The 26,333-nt window shown below is 41.7% G+C and overlaps 2 protein-coding genes and 1 long non-coding RNA gene across 3 annotated transcripts in view; 1 reads left to right on the top strand and 2 right to left on the bottom strand.

Annotated features, from left to right (window-relative positions):
• Nucleotides 1-11,498, top strand: part of epha2b (eph receptor A2 b) — a 29,275-nt gene extending 17,777 nt beyond the window's left edge. The window contains exons 5-17 of the mRNA XM_086067779.1: nt 439-780; nt 861-991; nt 1,822-1,993; nt 2,076-2,175; nt 3,532-3,587; nt 3,679-3,804; nt 4,334-4,519; nt 4,587-4,648; nt 6,203-6,412; nt 6,492-6,641; nt 6,728-6,921; nt 8,951-9,106; nt 10,101-11,498. Of these exons, the coding sequence (XP_085923905.1) occupies nt 439-780; nt 861-991; nt 1,822-1,993; nt 2,076-2,175; nt 3,532-3,587; nt 3,679-3,804; nt 4,334-4,519; nt 4,587-4,648; nt 6,203-6,412; nt 6,492-6,641; nt 6,728-6,921; nt 8,951-9,106; nt 10,101-10,209 (1,994 nt within the window). The 3' untranslated portion in view covers nt 10,210-11,498. The remainder of the gene's footprint in view (nt 1-438; nt 781-860; nt 992-1,821; nt 1,994-2,075; nt 2,176-3,531; nt 3,588-3,678; nt 3,805-4,333; nt 4,520-4,586; nt 4,649-6,202; nt 6,413-6,491; nt 6,642-6,727; nt 6,922-8,950; nt 9,107-10,100) is intronic.
• On the bottom strand, nt 1,107-2,511 carry LOC147179893 (uncharacterized). The gene is made up of 2 exons (XR_015094023.1): nt 2,064-2,511; nt 1,107-1,987 (listed from the first exon to the last, which is right to left on the bottom strand). It is a non-coding gene; the product is annotated as an uncharacterized LOC147179893 (long non-coding RNA).
• Nucleotides 11,499-17,422: 5,924 nt separating the features above from the next.
• On the bottom strand, nt 17,423-24,884 carry hspb7 (heat shock protein family B (small) member 7). Its single transcript, XM_086070318.1, has 3 exons — nt 24,562-24,884; nt 19,025-19,149; nt 17,423-18,550 (listed from the first exon to the last, which is right to left on the bottom strand). Exons 1-3 carry the CDS (start codon nt 24,722-24,724, stop codon nt 18,371-18,373), a joined length of 468 nt encoding a protein of 155 aa, XP_085926444.1. The 5' UTR covers nt 24,725-24,884; the 3' UTR covers nt 17,423-18,370.
• Between the last annotated feature and the right edge of the window lie 1,449 nt (nt 24,885-26,333).

Here is a 26,333-nt window from a genome sequence, read left to right on the forward strand (position 1 = left end):
ATAAAATATGATGCATTTTGCTGCTTAACTTATATTCCACTAACATTAACCAGAATATCGTATTTAGGCTAGTGGAGCTGTATAAAACATATTGTCAAGAAACATTTTTATTCCTCTCTAATAAATCATTTGGTGGTAGCTTGTCACCACAAACGGTATTGTTTGACTACAATAATTGGATTTTAATCATAGGTTTGAAGTGAAAACAATTTTTTTAGACAAAACAAAAAAATCCAGTGGAGAGAATTCATACCTTGCTGACGGTTTCAGCTGTCACTACCGCCTTTGTCACATCTAAAAACATCAGGAAAACCATCAAAACAAGGCTCCTTGACCCAATCACAACTGCGCTCCACAACACGTCAACACAAGGAAGTGTGTGAAAAGCTCTGACAAAGCTGAAACTACTTCTAATATCCACGTTCATCCTCTGTTCAGGCCTCCCGTCTGCTCCCAAAGACCTCACGGCCACCACCACACAACTCTCCGCCGGAAAACTCCTCCTCTCCTGGAGTCCACCAGACGACAGCGGCGGTCGGACGGACCTCACGTACAGCGTGGAGTGCCAACGTTGCGAGGGCTCCTCCTGCCAGCCGTGCGGGGACAAGATCCACTACGACCCATCCAGCACCGGCCTGGCCGACACCAGGGTGTCCGTGAGCGAGCTGGACGCCCACCTCAACTACACCTTCACCGTGGAGGCTCACAGCGGCGTGTCCATGTTCGCCATTCAGGCAACGCCAGCCACCAGCGCTCTGACGACATCGCTGCACTACACAGGTGACGAACGAGAGTTGCTGTCTTCTATAGAGCGGAACATGGAAGTTCTTCAGGCTGAAGTCATCGCTCTGTGTCCTCAGATCCCCCCAAAATCACCTCCGTTCGAATGGTGGAGAGAACGGCCACCAAGTTGTCCATCTCCTGGGACGTGTCCCCCCGACCGCGTTTCCAACCTCGGCCCTTCCGCTATGAACTTACCTATCGCAAGAAGGTGCTTGTCTTCCCACGTTTCACATCACACTACTGCAACAAACGCACTTGTTCTATCATCTGCATGGATTGCAGAACTCTTTTGGTGCATGTTCTATTAATCAAAGTCAAAGAAATGCAGATAAAAGGCTTTTTATTTTATTTTTATTTTTTTACATAAAATCTGTGTTATTGAGCACCACAGTGGTACAATAGGTGAGACATGATAGTTACAATGTATACAAACACAATAATACAGCACAGATCTGGAAGAAAAACAATAGTTTTATTGTGACTGGGCTTGTTAAGTAGTGGGAAAAACTCCAGAAACTTTCCATGGGAAGTTGAGCTGAGGAATTTACTATGTTTACTATGGATACTTTCCATGTAGGGGATTGATGAGAATGAATGTAAATGTTAACTGGAACTTTGAAATAATTTATACCGTCAGTATCCGTAACAGTGGACGCGAAAATCCATGTGTAATTGGAAATACACAGAAAAAAATATTGAACCCCAAAAAATCATGAAAACAAACTTCAAATAAGTGTTCCACAAATGTTAAATTAAAAAAAATGAGTTAAAGCTTCAAAGCTTTGACAGCACAAAAAAAATATTTCAAAATAGGTTTTAAAAATTGGAGGAAAAAAATCTGCCAAACTGCGTGTAAGCGGGGGCATATCATTTTATGGTAATTATTTGACATACTGATGTATTTGTGAATATACATAGTAAGAGCAAAAAACTACCTAACAACTAAGTTGGTGGCTTATCAATGTTTTCAACTACAGCGCAGTGTCTTAGCAGCACATCCACATATTGCTTACTTGAAATACTCTGGCATCCTCTCAGGATGACAATCTGGACGTGACCACCTACACGGTGCTGATCCTGGATAAGAGTTCCGTCCAGATCAGCGACCTGGCCCCCGGCACGGCCTACCTGTTCAGGGTGCAGGCCCTCGGCAGCGACGGCAGTCCTGGAGGCTCCAGTGTGGAGGAGCAGTTTGAAACCTCGTCTGCAGGTAGGCAGGAGAAGCGCCCATGCCACTGTTTTTGACACGGCACGTCTTTAATTCATGCGTTTATGCTTACCTTTTTTGCCAGAACCGCTGACTCAGACCAACCCTGCACTCGTTTTTGGCGTGCCAGTCGCAGGCGCGGCTGCGTTGTTCATACTGGTCGTGGTCGTCTTCCTCCGCAGACGGTCAGTACGCACTTCTCCTCTTCCTCCGCAGGGCCTCTAAATGAACTTTGCATTCAAACTGCCGTCACCTCTACTTTTCTTTCTTCCTTTTGTCAATTCTGCATCTCAATGTGTTCCGACCCTCGAGGGAACAAAACCAAAGTGTTGCATGTTCGTTGGTTCTCTACTTGGGATTGTCGGGGACTTTAAAAGGAAATGTGTCCGGAACGCGGCATTGCCGGTGAGAAGAGGGAGAGGCCTCTCGGTACAAAGTGCTTCTCTGTCTTGTAATGTTGAGCTGAAAGCGTTCCTGTAGCAACCTGAAGATTGTCCTCGGCCACCTTCCTCCCAGCTGTCTACTCGTCACCGCTTTGAATCAATCGCTTCAGCAAACAAGGCTCATCGTTATTGCGGATCAAAGACATCCTTTGTGAAAGCCATGACAAAGAGGTTGCAATGTGCCATTGATATTAAAGCAGGCCTGTTATATGAGGACGTACAATATGTAACAGCCTCCCCCCCCCTCCACCCGCTTCAAGTCGGAATTTTACGGCATTGAGGTGATGAAATACAGATGAAATACAATGAGAATGAATTGTACAGAGAAAAATACATTTTAGCACCAATTTTACTACTTGGTGTGATTTCCAGGTTTTTATATGAACAATTAAAAAATGATTCAGAAGAATGTTTGATTCAGGGAATAACACAAGGCAAGCAGAAGAAATGTTGTGTTCTGCCATGTTATGGATTTCAACTGCAACTACTTTTTGGTGTCCCGGGTGGTTCCAAAACTGCAGTATTGGTTTTGTAGCAATTACCATTAGGGCTGGGCAATATATCAAAAAAATATCGATGTTGCGATATTGGCCCATACGATATGCATATCGCAAAGACATGCAATAAGTTCCATATGGAATTGTTTGCTTTTATCTGAATTTGACCATTCAGATGCAAACATTAATGTGCATCACCATCCAATAGTTCAACATTATACATTGAATTAGCTTATTTTGCCGCATATTTATTTTTTTCTTTTGATTATAAATTTTTTATTTCTTTAGGTACATGTTAAATATCGCAATAATATCGATATAACAATATTCAACAACTATATCGTATATCATATGTTTTTCCCAATATCGTGCAGCCCTAATTAATAGTTGCATTTTTGACGGCTGAACATGCATAAAAACTCACCAAACTTTGCACACACATCAGGCCCAGTGAATAATTTTATATTTTCAACACGTTATCTTTTTAAAAATATCGAGCTTTAAAAATCGAAATGAGTTCATTTGAGTAGCAATTCTAAAGCTTCAAATTTGGCCTCATGTAATTCGCAAATAAAAGTGAACTTTTGTGTGTCTTATTCAGGAAAAGAAACTCTCACACCAGACAAGGACCAGAAGATGCCTACTTCTCCACTTCGGGTACCTAAAAGAAAAAAAACCCATCTCTTCTTTCTTCTCACATCATATTTTCTGACGATCTGATGATCTTTATTGTCGTAAACCTCCGCAGAGCAACTAAAACCCCTGAAGACCTACGTGGACCCGCACACCTACGAGGACCCCAACACAGCCGTGCTGAAGTTTGCCACCGAAATCCACCCCAACCACATCAGCAAACAGAAAGTCATCGGCGCCGGTGAGTGACAGCCCGGCGACATGCTGAGAGACGTTGCCATCCCCTTTGGGGCTGTTTACACAGCGGCACATTTTCCGCAACTTCACGTGTCGATTGACAGCCGCCTCCCTCCTTCAGTGAGATGAACATCTACCTTGGCCCTGTTGTGGCAACTCTTGCCAAGTTGTGATGCATCAGCACCTCACAAATCTCCCATGCATGAGATGTTTATTCAAGTGGGAGTCTTTTTTTTTTTTTTTTTATTGCCCCTTTTCCCATGGACATACCCCCTCCCTGCCTTTCTCCTCATGTGACAGCTGATTCCCATACACCCCCCCCCCCCCCCCACCAAAGGCCACCCGCTGCTTAAACAACACCCAACCTTGAACACACCTCAGCTGGAGTGCCTCGGGCCAAACAGCCACACTCACTTTTTTTCCTTCCTCCGTCCGTTCACACAAAGAAATCCACCTGTAGGCCGAAAAACAAAAAAAATTCAGAACACACGTCCGTTTTGACTTTGCAAATATATATATATATCTCCTTGCAGGAGAATTTGGCGAGGTGTACCGTGGTATTCTGAAGGTCCCAGGTCGGAAAGAAGTGGCCGTGGCCGTGAAGACACTGAAGCCCGGCTACTCGGAGAAACAGAGGCAAGACTTTCTGGGCGAGGCTTCCATCATGGGACAATTCTCCCACCAGAATATCATCCGCCTGGAGGGGGTGGTCACCAAATGTAAGGACTCAAATTTGGAAACATCATCTCACCTTGTTAGTTAACATGTTTTTTGTTTTATGTGCAGTCAAACACGCCATGATTGTGACTGAATACATGGAGAACGGAGCACTGGACAGATACCTCAGGGTGAGTTCACTTTAATTCAACCCTTACAAACACTGGACAAATAATACAAATACTAGTTTGGGGATGGCCCCTCTTCCTTCAAGGAGGTCACGAGCGTCCTTATTTGTAGCCTATATTGTGTGTGTGTGTGTGTGTTCAAGAAATACTTGTTGACCCAAAAGAGTAAAAAGGAGCTCCGTATTGCACCGGTGGAAGACGGCATGTTCATTTTTACTGGCTTCTAACAAATGTGATTATATAAATGCTTTTTTTCAATTTGAAACAGCTGACAAGTGTCGCAAAATTTCCTGGCGTTCTTTGTTAAAGAAAGGATACAAAATTATTTACGTTAAAGATCATGGGGATGGTTAAACTTGGTTTTCAATCTGCATTTCACAAAATTTACAACAGTCACAACTCACACACACATTTTCAAAATTAGGAAGCTAACAAAAGTTTACTGGGTTGGTTAATTTCACACTTGACGGTGGGCAAGCTCTACAGAGATACAACTTTTGGACAAATGCTAAAGTAGCTAGTTATGAAAAACACTCAATAACTTTATCAAATCACAATTCTATGAACATACAAATGAGCGTTAAGTGCAATCTGTTAGGTGCTCAATTTGCTGGCTCTATTTTCTACACCCAAGCACACTTTGAGGCAGATGTCTTTCGTATTATTAATTTCTTAAAATGCTTCTCTTAGGAAAAGACACATTTATCAAGTGTGTGTTTTTTCTTAAATATCGCTGGCGTCGGGCCGAGTCCCATTTGGCAAATTTAATTAATTAATGAATTTGTTATTTTTTCCAACTTATTGATCAATGTATAGTGTTGAAAATGCGTTGCTCTCTTTGATGATACAACGGTAATGGTTGAACAAACAAACCGTTTTGGGGATCTCCTGAAAGGTGAGGTTGCAGGGTTTGAGCCGGACGCCTGCGATATACTTTATCTTCGACTATACCCCAACAGAAGAAGTTCATTGAGAGGAGGTCTGGTACATACATTTTTTATTCTCCATTTAACCTTTATTTAACCAGGTTGGTCCTGTTGAGATTTAAAACCTCTTTTTCAAGACCGGCAGCAGCAAAACAACACAAAGTTACAGACATACAGTACAGAGTGAGACAAATGTACAAAGTACAACATTTTGGATTAAATAATCAATACAATTGTTAAAGAGCCAAGGTAAAAGCATTGACACTGTATGGAAGCTGGTTCCATGTCTTTCAATTTCGATTTAAAAACATTTAAGGACATCAGTTTCTTGAGCTTTAAGTCATCCAGGCTGAGGGTTCTGAGTACCCAAACGCGTTTTTACCAATTTATGTCCGTACGTTTGGGATAGAGAGCAAAAAGAGGTCCTGCGAACGCTGTCAAATACTGTCTGGTGCTACGCTGCCTGATAAAAACACAAAGAAATATCCCAAAATAAATGAATAAACTATAACTACAACTGTATACTGTACCAACTTATCCACTTATTCTAAACCTTACACAATTGGAACTAGCGATTATTGTATGTTCATCTGTGTACTGGAGCTGATAACGTTTTTCTTCTTGCCTTCAGGACCGCGACGGTGAAATTTCCCCCTTCCAGCTGGTGGGCATGCTGCGCGGCATCGCCGCGGGCATGAAGTACCTCTCAGATATGAGCTACGTGCACCGCGACCTGGCCGCTCGCAACATCCTGGTCAACAACACTCTGGAGTGCAAAGTGTCCGATTTTGGCTTATCGCGAGTTCTGGAAGACGAGCCTGAGGGGACCTACACCACAAGCGTGAGTAGACGGACGGATGTCTGCGAGACGATACTTTGCAGGCACGTCTGGATGAGGTTGGTGCCTTTTTACTCGCCAGGGAGGAAAGATCCCCATTCGGTGGACTGCTCCGGAGGCAATCGCGTACAGGAAGTTCACGTCGGCCAGCGACGTGTGGAGTTTTGGCATCGTTATGTGGGAGGTGATGGCGTTTGGCGAAAGGCCCTACTGGGACATGAGTAATCACGAGGTGAGATTTATTTATTTTATTTTTTTTGTGCAAAGTTTGCCGGCCGCTCTGAGTCATCAGCAGAGCTCGTGCTAAATTGTCCGCAGGTGATGAAAGCAATCAACGAGGCCTTCAGGCTGCCGGCGCCCATGGACTGCCCCTCGGCTGTTTACCAGCTCATGCTGCAGTGCTGGCTCCAGGACCGCTCCAAGAGGCCACGTTTCGGGGACATTGTCAGCCTGTTGGACAAACTGCTGCGGAGTCCAGACTCCCTCAAGGCCATTGCTGACTTTGACCCACGGTAACCTTTATTCACATCCAAAAATGGGGAAAATATCAGCTGCGGCCATAACATGAGATGTGTCAGAAAAGATCCAGGACTGGTATGAAAACCAACAACAAACCGAGTTTTTCCCTTTTGTGAGCTACTTGCTCACAATTGGCTGAGCATCTGACAGTTCCTTTTTGAGAAGAATATCGTCGTGCTCACCCGACTTGGCTCCATGTTAGTTTTTCCCTCTTTCTGATGCTCAAGCGAGTCATCAATAAGGTCCGTTTTAAAGACGTAAACAATATCAAGATGGTCGTGACGACGGAGCTGCGCAGTAACCCAGAAGAATCTTTTCCAAGAGTACATGAGGGTGTGGCAGGGAAGGCTACACTCCAGACGGATTAATTTGAAGAGGAAAAACTTGTAGTTAAAAGCTTGGATTTGAAATACATCTTTTGTGATACCAGTCCTGGAACTTCTCTGACACACTTTGTAATATTACATCTGCACAAAATGCTCGTTTCCTTTTTCTTTTTAGAACATGTTTGTAATAATATTAACATTATTTGTAACCACAACTATAGTGATAAGCTGCTAACCTATTTTTTGGTAGCTTTCACTCATCAGTATAGGTAGTTTTTACCCCTTTTTGGACCAAAATCCTCAACCCAATGCACTAGGTATGAATAACCAAGCATTGGCTCTGCCAAAGGCTGCAACTGACGATGATTTAAATGTTTTATATTTGATTAATCTGGCGAGTATCTTGTGTATTAATAATAATCATAATAAAAATGTTTACATTTCCATCTCTTTATTCAAGAACAGGACATTATCTCAAATTCACAGTGCCAAAAATGTACAAATAAAAATAAATTATGATTTACTGTTGAGAAGCTGAAATTCCAAACATTTGGACAGTTTTAAATAAAATTAAAAAAAAGGCGTCTAAAACGTTTCATTGGTTATCAAAGTTAATTATCGATTATGTTGATAATAATGCTGTCAAAGTGTTAACTAATTAATTAATCACAAAAAAGTATCGCATTAATCATGTATTAACGCAGATTAATCACACTATATTAATTATGACCATAGATGTTCCTTTATCTTGACAGCGGATGGCTTTGTAAAAAGTAGCACAGGTTCATGTCAAACTACTGCCCCCCCCCCCCCTCCATTTAAAATAACGCAAGTAATTAACTGATGAGAAAAAGAGGACGAGAGTGTGCAGTGGATCAAAATGTTAGAGACGTCATCATGTCGAAAGAATTAACACATAACTGGTGCTCTTCAAATTTGCCGGGCACAATTTTTTTGATAATAAAGCCTTTTTAATTTAGCGATTAATCATGATTAATCAAAATTCATAATGTGATTAATCTGATTGAAAATTTTAATTGTTTGACAGCTCTAGTTATTAATCAATTAGTTGTCAATTATTCTATTAATTGTTGTCCCTTTTGGGTACAGCACTGGGCTACATAATTTACCTTAATTGGTTTACTTTTGACTCGGCAGTTTTAAGAGTGTAAAGAGGTCGAGGTCAGCCAATGACAATGGACAGGTTGAGTACAATAGTGAATTTTATTGATTGAACTGTAAAGCTATTCTGAAAAGTCTGCCATTGTAGGTTATTGATGAGTACATACTAAGAAAAAACACTTCCCTTAAGGACTTTCTGTTTTTCAAGTTCGAGAGAGAGAGTGCGCTCCATTTGCTTACCCAGACGTCCAAGTTAAGCAAATGTGCACACATTATATCTCGTTTGAGAGGCATTGAGTGGTTGTGTCACACTCATAGTCGAGAAACACAGACACTCACAAGTCTCTTTTTGTGTGCGAGAAGGCAGGTCTTCTTTCTTCTTTCTTGTTTTCTTTTTTTGACAGTGAGAAGGGACAAAAGGCCGCCACTGTCGAATCTCAGTCATCACTTTTTCCCCGACTGCTCCAACTGGTTTTCATCACAGTGTCTTCCCACACTGTTATTAAAGTTGTCTCTCATCTGCTTTATTATTCTTATTATAATAACACAACATGTTCTTGTTCTCTTCATGCAGCGTATCCATCCGCCTGCCCAGCGTCAGCGGTTCGGACGGCTCGCCCTTCAGGTCGGTGTCCGAGTGGCTGGAATCCATCAAGATGAACCAGTACAGCGACAACTTCAGCTGCGCCGGCATCGTCAGCATGGAGCAAGTCCTGCAGATGAAGAACGAGTAAGCGCTCACATTTGCTGACGCCACATATTCCTTTTTATATTCTTGTGTTTTTTCGGTTTTGCTCGATCCATTATATCGCAAGAGTGTGTTTTTACTCCCAGCGGGACATCTGTTCCTGACTTGGTCCAAGTCGTTTCTCCAATCTGCAAAATCGCTGGCGTCATTATCATCTCCAGCCTCAGTCAGGACTTGTCAAATGTTTGTGATGGAAAGACGTGGCTTTTCTTTTCTTCTTGAGGTCACGCCACTTCTTCTTTCTCTCATCACTTCATCCCTCGCTCTGCCCACACGCTTTGCCCTGAGCGGCGCACATTTGCAAACTCTCAAAAAGTCACTTTTGGCTGTTGAAGGCAAAATGCTTTTTGTGGCTTTTTTGGGGGGGAGGGGGGGGGGGTTAAACGAAGAGAACATTCTTGAAGAAATTGAAGGTGCAAGAGGAGTTAAGTCTTATCTTTCACATGTATGGGAACACTTAGAAGGCGGCAATTGAATGAAATTGCCCAAACATTTGGAGAAAAGGCTTAGTCAAGCACATCCTATCTGCCTGTTTGGGACAATAATGAGGGCCAGAGCTTTTCCGAAGCGGGCGAGCAGCCAAAAGGAAGCCGCAAGAGGCATCTTCCCTGCCTGCTGCTGTATGTATACCGCTCACATCCTTAACTGGCTGCGATTTGGGAAGATTGAGAAGCAGATGACAAACTCCTTTCAAGTGTTTGTCATGGAGAATGCTGTGATTGCGTGGCTCCATCTGCAAGCACTCCAAAGGCCGCCGGCAGCCAAGGGAATCATTGTTAAATCATTAAAGCCGCTAATGAAGGCTTCGACTTTAAGTGTTGTCCTTTGATGTTGTTTCGTTTAACCCGCTCCACATGCATAAAGTGCAAGCGGATGTATAATGACTTCAAGGCACAGCAGCGTGAAAAGTGTTGGAAGGGGGCCAAAGTGTAAAGCGCTGACAAAATATCATGTCTCTCTCCTCTCTCTGTCACAGGGACATTAAGAACATCGGGGTGAGGCTGCCCGGCCATTTGAAAAGAATCGCCTACAGCATTTTGGGCTTAAAGGACCAGACCAGCACCCTGAGTGTGTTCGCAGTGTGAACGGCGTCACCGAGGTCTTGAAACCGAGCACTGAAGCAGAGAGCCCTTTGGACTCCCAATTGAGCCGGAGCGCAGCAAACATTGGCAAGCGATGGAGGAAATACACAAACAGACTCGTTCCTGTTTAAAAAAAGATTCGTCACTCGTGGGAATGGCTTCACATGTGCGTTCATTGTGGAGCAAAGGCAGAAGGTGTGGCAGCGTGGGCGAGAGAGAGAGAGAGAGAGAGAGAGAGAGAGAGTGAAAGTCCAGCGTCCACTTCCTGTTCAACCAGCGTTTGAAACCAGCTTGAGATGGCCCAAACCAAACTAAGCTATAATCTTGTAAGCAAAAAGTGAGGCTTATATGTATGAGGTACTCTGTAAATAATCGACTTTTCTTTGTATTTGGGAGTTCGCCCAGACCACGGGGATTAAAGAATTTCTAATGTAGCACTTCCTTTGAAAATATTGTGGTTTTGGGTTTGTCTAGAAGGGACAGGAAATAGCTTATTATGCTTTAAGAAATGAAAAGCAATGGTGCAAATGAGGAGGCACTCTATCTGATCTGCCGGTAATGAAGATGGAGCGGGTAAGCACGGCCAGAATGCAAAAAAGAAAAAGAAAAAAAAAGATGTCATCAGGACGAGTCTTGTCGTGGTGCAGATGATTTGTGACAAAATAATAGTTTGGATGTCTTGTCTATTTTTGTAACCTACACACACATTCGCGTGTGCTGTTCTGGAGGACATGGGAAAAAAATGCTTTGACAATGAAGTGCGACATTTTTAAAGTGCCTGTTTGATTTTCTTTTTTTAATTGATGACTGCAAATTGTTGTGTTACTGATGTACACCTTTCTTGACTTGAATTTTTCAAATGATCCTTTTTGTAAATGGTAGATGTAGCTTTGGAAAAGGGATTCTTTTTGTGTTACATTTTATTTGATGTCACTTAATAGATAATTTTGTACAGTTTCCACTTTTTCTATCCAAAGCCATTTTAGCTGCCTCTCCAAAAATCATCCTTCAACAATCCTTCATTTTTGCCTTTAAATTTTTTTTTATTTAATAGATTATTTATTTTTACTTTATTTATTCACCCTCATAAAACACTGAGCTCGGATTAGAATCGAAGGTGGCTCTGTCATTAAAAAAGAATAAGTCCCTTTTATTGTTGAGTTCATGCATATGCGGAGCAATAAAGACTTAAATTCAGATTTTCTTTTTTTTATACACAATGTTGTCACGCTTTCTTGGATGTGAATGTTTTTAAATTGTGCTTGTCAAACATAAAGGAGCTTCATATGATGTAGTCATGAGATTTGGGTCATTCCAAAGAAAATAATTTTTTTGTTGGGACTGGAGAAATATGGAAACCCATTTCTGCCTGTAAAATAAATGAATAAAAGGAAAATAATTTAAAAAGTTAAATTAAAATGACAGTGTGTGATGCTGAGGCTTAATATTTTTTAAAATAAGTCCTAATTATGAGAGCCTCTCATTACGAGATACAAAGTAAAATTTATGAGCGTTGTAATTATTATGACTTATCTTATTATGGCTGCATCTTGTGAATTATTTTACAGACTTACAGTAGTGCCTTATTTGTATGAATAGTATTTCATGCACACGACTTGGTATGTGAAAACTGTGAGGAAGCCATTTTTAACTTACATATGCTGTACTTTTTTCTTTTTTTTTTGTCTACGTTGATCGAGAGGCGTTGCTTGCGAGCAAGCTTGCGAATCAATAGCAGGTGCTTTGTTGCGGAAGTAGACCAAAAAACAGCGCATGTGGCTTAAAAAAGAAGAAGAAGCGATTTCGAAAAGGAAGACGTGCCTGTCCCGTGAATGATGACTTTTCACAAGTACACGCGAGCGTAAGTAAACTACACACATAAGAAGGTGCGGGGGTCTCATTCTTTTTTAAGCCATTAAAAATGCACTGGATTTCGTTCGATGTCAACAACTTATCTGAGTTTAACAAAAACATGATTGATAGATGATGTTTCCAACTGCCTATATTAATACCTTATAAATTAAATTATGATCCAAAACAATTAATTTCAAACCCACAAATTGTCTTTACAATATGTTTTATGTAGTCTAAACATGCACTTATTATGATTAATATTACATTTGTGGAATATGAGTTAAGCAACAAAATCCACCCGTTTTTAATCCATCTGAGGGGACGGCCATTTTGCCTCTTGCTGTCGACTGAAAATGAAATGACAGTTACATTTCTACATGTAACTTCTCTAAGTGTATATTTATTGAACAACTTCAATTATTTTCATCATATTCCAAAAGTACGACAAAATGTTGCGACATGTTTGTATAGCGTTCTGCTCCGAACACGCATGTTGCCAACAATGTCATTTGACTTTTTCCAAGGTCGTTCAACGTTATCACGCTCGCTGTCACTTTCGAAATGATTGATTGAAGTGACAAAGCCTTAAAATGCATTCTTCCGATAAGAAAGAGGAATGTCAATGTTTAAGTATTGAATTTGTCTGTAAGAAAGGAGCATGGGAACCGAGATTTGTCACTAAGTCTCTGGCGAGTCTTTGTCCTTGACTTCCAGCTGGCTGCGTGTTCTCGCCCCCCTCTGACCAATAGAAGGCCTCAAAATAGTCGCGGCTTTGTGTGGCAGCTCGAAACGGAGAAAGACATTTTCCATCCATTCTCTCACAGCGGTGGATTTTTTTTCTCCAAAAGCGAGATGGAAAAAGAAGGGCAGAGCCTTGCCATGGCCGTTGCTGATTGTACTCGTTGGGTTTATGCAAATCCGCACGTGAGCGTGTCCAAAGCGAGCGCCGGCCGGTGGAGTTGTGCTTGATGTGCCTGTCGTTGGCTGTAATGTGATTATCTCCGCTCTGCAGGGGCTGAATGTGTGTCTTGTCATTAAAAGACTGTAAATAACAGACACGCATGGGGAGCAGGAGACGAGGGAGACCCGGTGGTGTTGCTGATGCTGGCATCAGTTTTTTATTGGAGATTGGAGCCATGCTAATAAGGTTTACACGAGGTCACATTTGCATGATTGTGCCAAAAGCGTGGGGACTCGCATCTTTTCAGGCCAGATGAGTTGACAAAAAGCTATCACAGTTCATATAAGATCTCTTTCTCACTCTCACTATTTTTTTTTCTTTTATGTCCTACTTCTTTCTCTTTGTTATGCGTTGAAAAAAGGAGACAGAGAGAGAGAGAGAGAAAACGACAGCGCTGTGGAATTTACATCCTGGCTAACTTTAGCTTTGGGTTCCTGACCAGAAAACACATCCTCCAATTTCTGTCTATATTGGTCGGTCTGCGTCGTTCCTTATGGGGATTTTGCACATAATTCCCCTTCCAAACTCCGCAATGACCCAAGATTTTACGCCCTGAACCAAGATGACACGCATTTCAAAAGCTCCCATTTCAAACAAGTTGCTGGACTTTAACTCTGTGAAACTTACTGCAGGTCGTGTGCTGTCAAAAGAAGCAATTTGTTCTTCTATTTCCCAAACTGATTGATTGCTATGCACGGCCGCAAGGACTCTGAATCATAACATTCAGACGGAATCAGAGCCAAACGTTTACTTCTAGCTTCTACAATTAAAGAGTTCAAATGCATGAAGCAGACGTCCAGATTTTTTGTAAAATGATTTTTATTTTATTTTTATTCTGGCTCCAGAATAATTAGTAGTCTTGATTTAGGATATTCTAAACTAAATTAGATTAATTTAAAAAGCAACAACAAGAGTTTTAAAAAAGGTCCTTGATGGGATTTCATTGCAAAACCAGAAAACACCAAGAAAATAAGTCCACAATTTTCACATTACTATAAAATTACACCAAAGTGGTTATTCCTATACTTTGTGAATATGTGAGTGTACAACTACAATCTCTTGAACTAACCCCTTAAATTGAACTTAAAATGAGATGAAATGGATGGTTGGATAAAATTAAATTCCTGTATATCTAATATGTTTGACAACATACAGTACCTGTCCTAATGGCTTTTTTTTTGTTTGTTTGAGCTTGTCCATTGTTTGGAACAGTTTTCTACTTGTGCTTTTCACAAATCAAATAATCCAAACTTTTCAATCAAACTGTATTTATATAGCACCTTTCATACATTAAAATGCAACTCAATGTGCTAAAACATCTATAATACAAAAAAAATAAAAATAAAAACACCCATCGCCCCCAACATCTCCCCACACACATACACCCCTTCCCAAAATAAATAAATAAATAAATACAAATAAAAATGGCGGGGCACAGAGAAACCATGTGAGGAAAGGAACCCAGGAAACACTGGAGCTAAAAACTAAAAGACAACAAAATAGAAACAGTTAAAGGTTAAAAGAAAATAGAATAAAAAGCAAAAACAAAGCAAAAAAAGTTATTAAAAATGAATATGATAAAAGGAACTGGGATTTAAAAAGTGCTTATTTATGTATCATTTTGTCAGCAGACTAACAAGTCATCGCAGGTCAAATTTGTTGACATCGTCATTGACATCTATGGACAATTTGAATTAAGGGGCTAATTGTGAAACTACAAGCGTAAGTAGGCTTTATTGCCTTTTAAAGACTTCTTTTTTTATTTTAGCCAGCAGGATATTCCTCCGTCTCCAAAGTGGCTGGATTTTCTTTCCTCACTTTCCAGCGCCCCCCACCCCTCTTCATTTCCGCCTGTCTGCATACGTTGTGGAGGCCATTAATCGTCCCGTGCACAACATGCACCCCAGCACATAATTACGGTCATTAAAGCAATTTGTGAGCACATGGAGGGCAGGTTTTAGTTAGACCCCGAGGCTCCTCTCTCCTCCATCACCAGGGCTGAGGTGGTCCACACGCTAAAATAAGAGAAGGGAGTGAAACGAATGAAGGCACTTCCTGTTGGTGTCGCCTTCACAGACTTCGCCAGCTTTGTGACCAGAAGCATTAGCAAGCAAAAGTCCTTCCCGCTCTCACATCCTCTGAAGACTATTTTGGTGCTTCAGCAAATGGGAGGGAAGCAGACAGTGGTTTCGCCGCATTTATACACACACACACACACGCACACACTTATCACCACGTCTGTCATGTCATGTGAGCCTTAGCCTAATATTATGCTCTCATTGTGTCTACCGCTGTGGGAATCCTCGCAGATGCAAGCGATTGAACAAGCGCAACAAGCTTCACATGTGCGCGCAAGCCGCAGAAAGTCCCCCGCGCTTTTCCCGAGCCTTGTCGTCATCGGAGGGTTGAAAACCCGTCGTCGGTCGTACGGCCTTTTCGGGACTTTTCCCAGCATTCCCCCTGTTGCTGTCCTTGGCGCGCGTGCGCAAAAGAAAACAAGAAGCAAGGCCAGTGAGGAACAAGGAGCCGCTGTTACAGGTTGACCAAAGAGAGGATGTTCCAATTGAAAGCGGCGGTTTGAAAATGAGATCATGTCCACGTTCACATCCAAGATACAGTGCTTAAGCAAATGTTAATGCGGTCATCTTTATTGTTGGGACTTAAAGGTCAAACCGTAAATGTCCAGAACAGACAAAGCGTGCTTTGATTTCTTCTTTTCTTGGTTTAGTGATAGCATTTATGAGTGCGCAAGCGTAGTGGTTTTCATTTTCTTATGTTTTGGTTCACATAAGTGAACCAAAATTTTAATTATAAGGCGCCGATGATGTAATCGGCCAAAATAAGCTCGGTCGGGATTGGCAAAAATCTTTTGCAGATTGGTGTTTACACAACATAAAAAGACAGAGAACGATGTAGTATTGACCTGTAGAGACACCGTTTCAGTTTTCCTTTGGGGGGGGGCTTTTGTTAATTTTTTTTACTTAGGCATCCGACATGAGACATTTCGTTCGCATCAGCACTTATCCGGTGTCGGTACCAGATGTGATCGGGCTGCTTGACTGTATCGGGGTCGCCTACAGATGACGTCACGCTACAGGATTGCCTGGAAATTGGCCGTTTACAATTGTTTAATAAAGTTATATGAAAAAAATGATGGTAAAACATTGGAAAGTAATTAATAAAGATGGTCATCGAAATAACTAAATGTATGGACTAAAATTGTAAAAACGTGAATAAACCTAAGAAAATAAAAGCAGGATACTTTTAAATAATAAAATAGATTGAAGCGACTTCACGCTTGCCGGTGACGTCACTACTGCAGCGCTAACAAAATGCGCGATTCGCTTCGGTTTTGGTTTCTTTTTTTGGGTTTCTTAATGATAATAGGAACAATTAACATTCTGAACTGACAATATTTGTCGCATCTCAGGCATTTAATTTGTGTATTTATCTTTTATTCAATCCATTTTTTTAATTTATTCAATATATCTTGCATTTATTTTCTTAGGTTTATTTACGTTTTTACAATCTCAGTTTGTACATTTTGTTGTTTAAATTACATCTTTAATACCGGCACATTCGCAACATGCAGTTAGCTAGCTTGCTAAATATGCCTACACCCCAAAAGTGATAGTCCGCTGGCGTGGTTGCTTTAGAGCAGAGGTGGCCACTTTCCAGCCTGTTTTCCATGTCTCCCCTCCTTCCGCGCAGATGAATCTAATGATCAGCTCATTAGCAAGCTTTGCTTCTAGAAGCCTGGTAACGATCCTGATCGTGAATCAGGTGTGTTAGTGGAGAAAAACATGGAAAACAGGCTGGATGGGGGCTCTCGAGGACCGAACTTGGCCACCCCTGCTTTAGAGCGCCTCGTTGTCAGCCATGAGTGTGTGCTGCGCGTCACAAAGAGAAGGTGAAAAAGCAAGATAAAAATGTTTGACTTGACATGCAGCAAGCGTGTGGACAGTCTTTGCATTAGCATGGCCATTTTAGAGTGCCTCATCGCTGCACGACAACCCAGTGAGATAAATTTCAGCCACCGGAGGCTAGCGAGTATTCTTTTGCGACTCATACAAGGTGATGTCAGACAAAGTGGCATCCATTTTCCCAGGTCGTAAAAGTTGTATTTTATTGACAGCGGACAGTTGTTTTATTCATCATTAATTTACCTGCAAATTCATATACACAAATTCATGTTTTTATTTATTTAATTGATCTGTAATTTACAACCCGACTATTGCACATACTGTATAATTGATTGTATTAAAGAAAACACATTTTGCCACTTTTTTAAAATGTCATGTGTGTGTTGAGATCCATAATCTTATCATATTTTTTTAGTACCCAGAGAGAACCAACATAACACATAAAGAACGCGAAACACTCCACACAGGAAGGCAGCAGTCGAGATTCGTTGTTGCAGAGCTTGCATCACAAAGGTTTTTATTTTTAATGGGACGACTAAACAAGAACCCCTTCAGGAGGTAAAAAAAAAAGAACAAAAATGAGTAAAATATTGCAATTTAAATTTACATTTAATTTTAAAACAGTTGTGCCTCCCCCTGCTGGCCATTGGATAGAATTCTGGTTGTAGACGCTACATAATTGTTGCTTTTTGTATTGCCTTATATTGCATCATTTTTCTTGGTTGTATTATATTGCTGTCGAGAAAATACAGTAGCACTTATCATAAATGAGAGTGGTTGGTAAGTACAACTGCAATTTTGCCATCTAACCGCAAGGGGTCAGACTGGCTCCAAGCAGTGCAGTGTTGATCAGAAAGGCCTTTTCACACGCACTTGTTTTATTGACGGCTTGCCCATATTTGGAAGTGGTTGCTTAGTGGTTTACATAAATTAGCGGGATGCTTTGCTCAACCATGACCCTTTAATGAGGTCAAGCACTATTAAAAGAAAAAAAAATTATGGCATTATTAGAATGTTAATTAAATTTTTTCTATAAAGTATACTGTAATACTATACATTAGTTTTCAAATTGGGTACAGTGTCATATGTTTAAATGCATTCTAGCCATAAAACGGGATGTAAAAATAGTTAGTAACATTTTTATGCAACTGCTGTAATTTTTGGTTTAATATGAATTTAAACACATTATTTATCGTAATATGTTTATATTTTTAAATACTGTTTTATAGCTGAAGCATACCTATAAATGATCACTTTCTAAAACTGTTGTTTCTAATTTAAATGTTTGGATATTTTGACATGTTGCGCAGCTATAAACTAAAAGTGAGACTTTTATTCGCACAACTGATAATATAGTATTATAATACATGAAAATCATTAATTTCAAGGGCATTTCAGAAGGTTGTGTGTTTATGTAGATCCTTGTCTAAATCTTAATTTCTGTGCGGAAGGTCTGTGCGTGCTCATGCTTGGCCGGGTGTCGCCGCGCCCGGACCGTTAGCGTTCCCTCGGCGCCAAGTGATGATGTCACAGTAGTGGGGTCAACGTCGTCGGGTAGCTGACACTTGTGGGTGAATGTGTTCATCACGGAACCATCCTGGGCCAACTGTCAATCAGGGAAAAGATCAGCACGGATGTCATATAAAGCTAAAAACATGAAATACTGTAAATATATATATATTGTTTTTTAGTTATTTGATGAAATTGCATTTCACTAACATCTCCAAATAGAGAATGTAACTGTTGCAGGGATTTCCCAGTCTGAAGGTGTAGGCTCTGAATTTGGATTGGATGGCCTTGGTGGCATATTTTCAAACAACAGAATTTAAAATATGAAAATATAATGAAATAAAAACTAACTATAATGTAAAATTCTAAATTATTATAACCCTGGTTGGAATAAAAAAATAAAAATAAAACATCTATGGAGGGTGTTAGTGTACTGCTACCCAATTGCCTCCTGCTACTGTGAAAAGTGGGACGGTACGGGTGGAACTGGTATTTGGTATTTGTGAAGGAAATGCAAGTTGTGACCTGCTTGGTGGAAACAGAACATCATATCAAAGAAGACATTGCTTACCTTTTCCGCATGGACTTCAATTTGGTTGTTGGACGTAGTGACGATGACATCTTCAGGGGAGAAGTCCTGAACGTCCACTGTGAACTGGTACGAATCCCCGAGTGCTTTGATCTTGCCACTTCCGCCTGCAAAAAAAAAAAAAAAAAAAAAACATTGTTAGGAACAGTCCATAAGGACTTAAGATGATTTCCCAAAATGTCTTCCCAACAGCAGCACTGCACATTGTCGTCATCCATATCTGTGACCACATGACAAATGCTGTGTCTTTATAAAGTCATTTTTTGACGCTATTTTTACCCTATCATGCTGAGTGGGAACTCACATTAGGCCTTTTGAACTATTTAGAGTGATCACATTAATCACGATGCGATGTTGAAAAGCTCTTTGTCGGTCCCTTTTATCTTTAACTCACAACCAGTGAGACAGTTAATTCTCAGTTGAACTATTTCATGGATGCCAAAAATATCGAGTACACGGCTGTGGAGCTTTTTTCTGCCAGAATGTCTAATCAATCCAAAATGGTTGCTTATTTTTATACAATTATTGCCTCGGGGGCACTTGCGCCAAGCCCATAGCAAGAGCGTGTTGTGTGCTCTTTTTATTCACACCTACAGACTCATATAAGTATATGTTAAGAGGCCTAATCTAAAATTGTACATTACACATAAAGATGTGACCAAAAAGCCAGCCCCACCTAAAAAAATATCAAAACATCCCCCCCCCCCCCCCTGTTTCTGATGTTAGCGACGAAACCAGTAATTGAATCTTTATTAATTCATGTTTGTTTATTTTCTGCATTGAGATAATTTCCTGTTTTTTAACAGATGGAAATCAAAACTTGTTTTTTTCAATAATCAACAGATCAATGATTAAAATGCTGTAATCGTTAGTTGCAGGCTGCAGCCCTACGAGCACACAATAATTCCGACATTAATTTGAATGTGAACAATGACGCAGTTTCTGCATCATGATCTTTCAATGGGCATTCGGTGTCTGGCCTTAAAAACCGGAGGCGGTGTAACGCATACAGACGTGCTCGTTGATTGAATAATGAAACACAGCCGGTGACTGCTGCAATTTAGCTGCCATATTGTTAGTTTTTTTTGCAGAGGATAAAGAATATATGTCTCTGAACATTCTCTGTTTGCATGTGTTGCTACTGTATGTGTTCAAAGATAGTTTAAAAAAAAACTCCTGTGACGTCAGTGGCGTTTTGCATTGTGTGTTAGCATGAAGCTAAAGGACTTTTGTAAAATAAAGGTATGTGGTTTTAAATATGCAACATGTGAATGTCTTTCTTTTAATTTTACAATGAACTTCATTGAAAATGTAACAAACCTCAGTACGCATCATAGCACTTGCTCGAGCCAATCATCACAGACTTGTAAATATGTGATTTAATTTTTTTATATAAGTAAATGAGTTGAATTTGTACTTGACCAAAGTCTATTTTTCATACAAGTACGTCTACTTAAATTCATCGTGTGAGTACTTTTGCCACCTTTGATTATAATATTGTTTTAAGGTCATTTCATTGTCACCGCCAGATTTTACTGTTACTGAAAATGTAATAAAATAAAGAATTGCTTTATATTTAAAAGGTCCCTGGTTCGATCTCGGGTTTTGGTACCAGTTGTAAAGTTCAGATGAGCACTTTCACGGGTTCCTTTATCTTTTTTTTTTTTGTAATTAAAAAAACATTTTTTATTTTTTTTAAGAGCTCAGTATTGTTCATTCGGTAATGTCATCATCATTGTTCTTTTTTTTATTAATTTTTATTTTGTATGTGCGTGCGTGCGTGCGTGCGAGTGTGTGTGTATTCGTTAGTTCACCAAAAACCGAACACCGCCATCAGGAGACCCGAGAAAGGACCAAAGAAAAGAAAGAAAAGTGAAATCCAGCACCGACCAGACACTACCCACCGGTCCACCAACCAGAGTTCTTCACCAACCCCAGAAACATCTAAATTCCAACAAATCAGGGAGACCTCAAGAGACCAAAGGAGAGACTGAGGAAAGGAAGGAAGGACAGACGAATCAGAGTGACATCCACAGACATCAGCCTCCACCGATTCAAAGACCTGAGGAAGAAGCAGATTGTGTCTGAGTTTCAATAGATGCTGGTGTGGTGGATCTGGCATGCATGAAAATCTCCACCAAAGAGGGGAGCCGTCGACCCCCGCCAGGACAGAACAAGCGCAACACCTCAGGGCCCCCCAGGCCGTGGCAGCGCCAAAGGCCACCGGCCGGAGAGCAAACCCAGGAGCAGGAGCGCCCCCCACCCCAACACGGCCCGCATCCCCAACCCAACGCAGCAGGACGGGGCACTACAGGCCCGCCAGGCACCCCACCGGTCCACAGCCCCCGCTCCCCCCACGACCCCACCCCCGCCCGCCATCCACCCCAACCCAGCCCCAGCCGCCCCCAAGCCCCCAGACAACCCCCCCGACCCCTCGACCCCACCCCGACCAACCGGCAGCCCCCGACCCCCAGCCCCCGGGGACCCCCCGCACCCAGGCATCGGCGCCGAATAGGGGCCAGACAGAGGAGCGGAGAGGGCACCCGCGCCCACCCCACCCCCCGCCGCGTGGAGGGACAGAACACCGGGGGCAGAAGGGGAGATGGGGGCACCGGAGGACGGCCGACACCCCCGAACCCCAGGCCCAGCGGGGAGAGGCCCCGGTCGTCACTCCAGCGTTCTTAGCGAAAGCTAACCCCTGTTACTGGTTCCTTTATCTTGAATGATCGCTATACTAATAATAACAACCAGGACACTGCATATTCTCAGTTAAGCTATTTACTGGATGCCAGAAAGATTAAACAGCTGTGGAGCCTTTTCTGCTGAATGCGGAAAAAGGTGAAATGTATTCAAAATGGTCTCTACTCTTATACTGTCTTGGCTCAGCCTAGCCCATATGAAAATGTGTGACCTGATGGTCTTAACTGGTTTCAACTGGATAAGTGCGCCAGAGTGGAGATAGATAGGAAGACGCCAAGCCAGGACAGGTCACAGCGACACAACGGCCTAGCTCAGGTCACTTATCAAATCATTAGGAGACCTAATCTAACGTTCGCTTTTCATATTAGCAGACAAAAAGAGCACGTTTCATCTGACATACAAGACGGCGTAATGATGCATAGACGAGTCGAGCGGGCATATGTTAGCGGAGTTGGAAGTGTGGACAGTGGCAGCTGTTTGTCCTAGTATGTGATTGTGACCTCAGTCGAGAGCTATACGACGCACGCACGCACGTGTGTGTGTGTGTGTGTGTACAACAGTAACCGAGCAACCGTTTGGTTATGCCTCTTGTGCGGGCGTCATCCAGATAGTCTGCGTCTGAAGTCACAGTGTTGCCAGGCAGTCCAGCATTCTCCAGCTTGTGTGTGTCTATTGTTGTGCAGAACGACCACTCGTGTGCCGCTTCTATCTACGGGATACCAATCATGGCTCCCAAAACAATTGTGACACGTCAGGGCGCACACATTCCTGTGGAGTCCATTTAAAGTTCGCATGTGCATACAGTAATATTGTTATTATGGAGAACATGTCCTTCACCAGTAATTGTCAAAACTGAAGAATGATTTTATTTGATAAAATTGTAGATAGCAATGCAATCTTTCATAGTGCCAATCAAATCAGGTATTGTATAATGATTTTGGTTAAGAAATACATGCATGCACTGTATGTCCACATGTGAAACATTCTGAAAGAACTTTTGAGTTGAGCGGAAGCAGATTCAGTGGCATATTAATTAAGCCTGTGGAAGCTCACTCCACTCCCTTTGCTTTCTTCTGTCATGCAAGACGTATTCAGAACAGGATATTTCAATAATTAGGGCCTTCAAATGCACTACAAAGGTCCTCTTGTTATTACTTTGTTCTTATTATCTGGGTTTATCATCATGCCATGCCTGAGACACAGGAAGTCTGCCATTTCTATTTGAAGTGGCCATTTTAGAATCGTTCTGGTCAGTTCTAGGGGTCCTTCAAAATTGGCCTAAATATTGCTACCACATTTGAACCACCGATACTGGACAGAGGGCTGATACTAAATTGCCAAAAATGTCATTTTGGTCATTGTGTGTGTGTGACTTGACCAAAGCAACAAATTCATGGAATGATGAATGGAATTGTAAAACAAACCATTCCATTTGTCTTTTCTTCTCATTTTTTCAACCATTGATTGACACTTTGGCTAAATCCAAACTTACATTGCAAATTGAAAATTGTAGGTGTCCACATGCACACACAAAAATCCAAGTCTTTATATGAAGACCTTCATCAGTTCTCCAATCATAAGTCTGCAAAAGCTACCAAAAGGTATGCTTCACCATGATTGATTGCCGACCAGCTGAGGGTGCAATTTACATAATCTTTTTCTTTACAGCAACCAATCTTGTTCTTTCAGTCACAACTCACAGCTCATAACCATAGATGAGGGTTAGAACCTAGATCATAAATTGAGAGATTTGCCTTTGGGCTCATCTCCTTCTTCACCATGACAGACGAATACAGAGTCCACATGGCTCCAGGCGCTGCACGACTTCCGATTTCCAGGTCCATTCTTCCAAGACCCCAACATACTTGAATTCCTCCACTTGGGCAGAATCTCATCCCCGACCTGGAGAGGGCATTCTGCCCTTTCCTGACATTTGGAGGTGCCGATTCTCATCGCACCCGCTTCACACTCACTCAGCTGCGAAGTTGAAGATCGCTGCTTGACGAAGCCAACAGAATCGTAAAATCTGCAAAAAGGCAGAGATGCAATACTGAGGCCACCAAACCAGAGCCCTTTAATGCCTAAGTCATGCCGAGAAGTTCTGTCCCCAAATGTTATAAACAGAATCGGAGACAAAAGGCAGCCTTGGCAGAGTCCAACCCTCAGTGGAAACAAATCGGACTTATTGCTGGCAATGTGGACACACTCTAAAATTGGTCATACTGGGACCGAACAACCCGTATCAGGGCTGATACCCCATGCTCCCAGACCACCCTCCACAGGAAAAACAGTCAAATGCTTTCTCCAAGTCCACATAAACACATGTAGACTGGTTGAACAAAGTCCTATGCACTCTCAAGAACCCTCCCGAGGGTATAGAGCTGGTTCACGGCTTCACGGCCAGAACAAATCTGAAATTGGACTTTTCAGCACCCTCGTCTCCAGAACAAAGACCTGACCAGGGAGCCTTAAGAGTGTAGCTGCAATCGGCCAATCCAGAGGCACCGTCCCTGATGTCCATGCGTTGTTGCAGAGACGTGTCAACCAGGACAACTCCTCAACATCCAGACCCTTTATAGAAAAAATCCAGGGGGATCTCATCCGCACATGGAGCTTTTTAACCATCTCAGTGACTTCAACCCCAGAGATAAGAGATACTGCCTCAGAGTCCCCAGGCTCTACTTCCGCATAGCAAAACATGTAGATTGAGAATATAGCAAATGTGATCATGGAATAAATTCATCTCGTATCTCAAGGCACCAGATCAGGTCAGATCGTATCTGACGTTACTATAATTCTTTCAGTTGCCTTCCACTTACTGGAAAAGCCCAAGGTGTCGCCCCCAGGCCTCATGAAGGGGCCAAAGTCCTCGGAAAACATCCCGTGACTTTTCTCCATGTGCGGATTAGTGGAGGTGGACGAGGACGACGTCTGATGGAAACTCCGCTCAGATCGGTAGGCAGAAGAGTTGCTGGCACTCATGGATGGCTGAAGTTGCCTGCTGAGGCAGAGTGAAGGCAGAAGGTGGAGAGGCTCGCTTCTTCTTCTTTCTCACTTTTTCCAACGAAATGTGACCAGACAGAACTTTATTTCCTTGTTTTTATCTGCTTTTTAATCTTATAATCAATTGTAACTTGTGTTCGATGAGGTCAGTGCATCCTCTTATATTGTCACTCCTTAGCGGCCACTCCCCCCCCCCCTTGCATCCCGTATAAGCAGTGTTGGTCCTTGTCTGGACAGGAGGTGTGCACGTCTGTGATAATGCTCTATTTTTATCAACACACGGCACCGAGCAACGGGAAGGCTCTGTGCTTGGAAAAGTTAATCGAGACCGCCTGTAAGCGAGGTGGTGTGTGCGTGCGCGTGTGAACAGTTGCCATTCCTGACTCGACATCCCTGAAATAGATTCTGTGTGTGTGTGTGTGTCTGTGGGGTTGGAGGGAAAGGGGATGGGGGGGGGGGGTGCTCGTACTGTGCAGCATCACCGACTTCGGGGCTGTCCAACACGTGGCTCACGAGCCACATCCAGCTCGTCAGTTTTGTAGAGGTTTTACATTGTTAAAAAAAAAGAAAAGAAAAGCATATTTGTAGACAACCTAAAATAGCCAACACCTTAATTATTATTATTATTATTATTAATAATTTATAATAAATAAATAAATAGCTTACAGGATTAAACTAAGGATACAGGATTTCTTTTTGGATGTCTTTCATGAATGAATTAAATTTTTTGTAGCGCGAAATGTATTCACAATACAGACAATTAACACCTTAATAGGGACGGTGTTTGGTGTTGACGGGCTGGGCAAAATTCAGAATTTCAGAACTCATTTCAATTCGATGGAAGAATTTGAATTAGTGGAAGTGGAACTGAATTCAAGTCGATTCAGAAAAACTCATTCTCTCCACTTATCAGTGAGATTAAGATGTATGACACGCGTGTGCTTCAAGCAAAATATCCCAAATATTTGGGTTAGAAGTTAGAAGGTCATTGTTTCAAATTGAAATCGTTCGTACAGGACGTATGCATCTAATAGGTGCAGTGACGTATAGATCGACACCATTGTTCGTGTTCTCTCATCAGTTGTACCTAGGCAGAATTTATGGAACTCATGTGTCATAGGATAATGAAAATATAGCATACAAGACGCTAACACCAGCGTGCTTTTGGATAGAAAGTAGCCAGGAACACTAAACCACTACTCTGTATTGAATATAAAAATAAATTCAATTGAAAATGGAGCTACTGCTGTCTCAAATGCAATCATAGCCTCATCCCCCAGGTTACTGTAAATATTTTTTTCCATATATTATTTAAGCCACGCAAGCCTTACAAAATTTTTATTTTTTTATTTTTTTTTACTTGCTGATTTAAATGACACAGAAATGATCGACGAACTAAGCTGTGAGCAGAATGGAAAATATCTTATCTCTGAGGTGAAGTTGCGAGCCAAACAAAGATGGAAAGAATGCGCTGGAAAACAAAGCTGTCCTGGAGTCTGGGACTTAAATTAGGCCTGTCATGCTTTTTGTCTAATAATATCGGCTACTCATGACGTCTGGCTGATGACATCCTAAACGTTCCAATTTA

Source organism: Leptonotus elevatus, chromosome 2 (assembly GCF_054856555.1).
Source record: "Leptonotus elevatus isolate MCC_2025b chromosome 2, RoL_Lele_1.0, whole genome shotgun sequence".
Classification (NCBI taxonomy): Eukaryota; Metazoa; Chordata; class Actinopteri; order Syngnathiformes; family Syngnathidae; genus Leptonotus; species Leptonotus elevatus.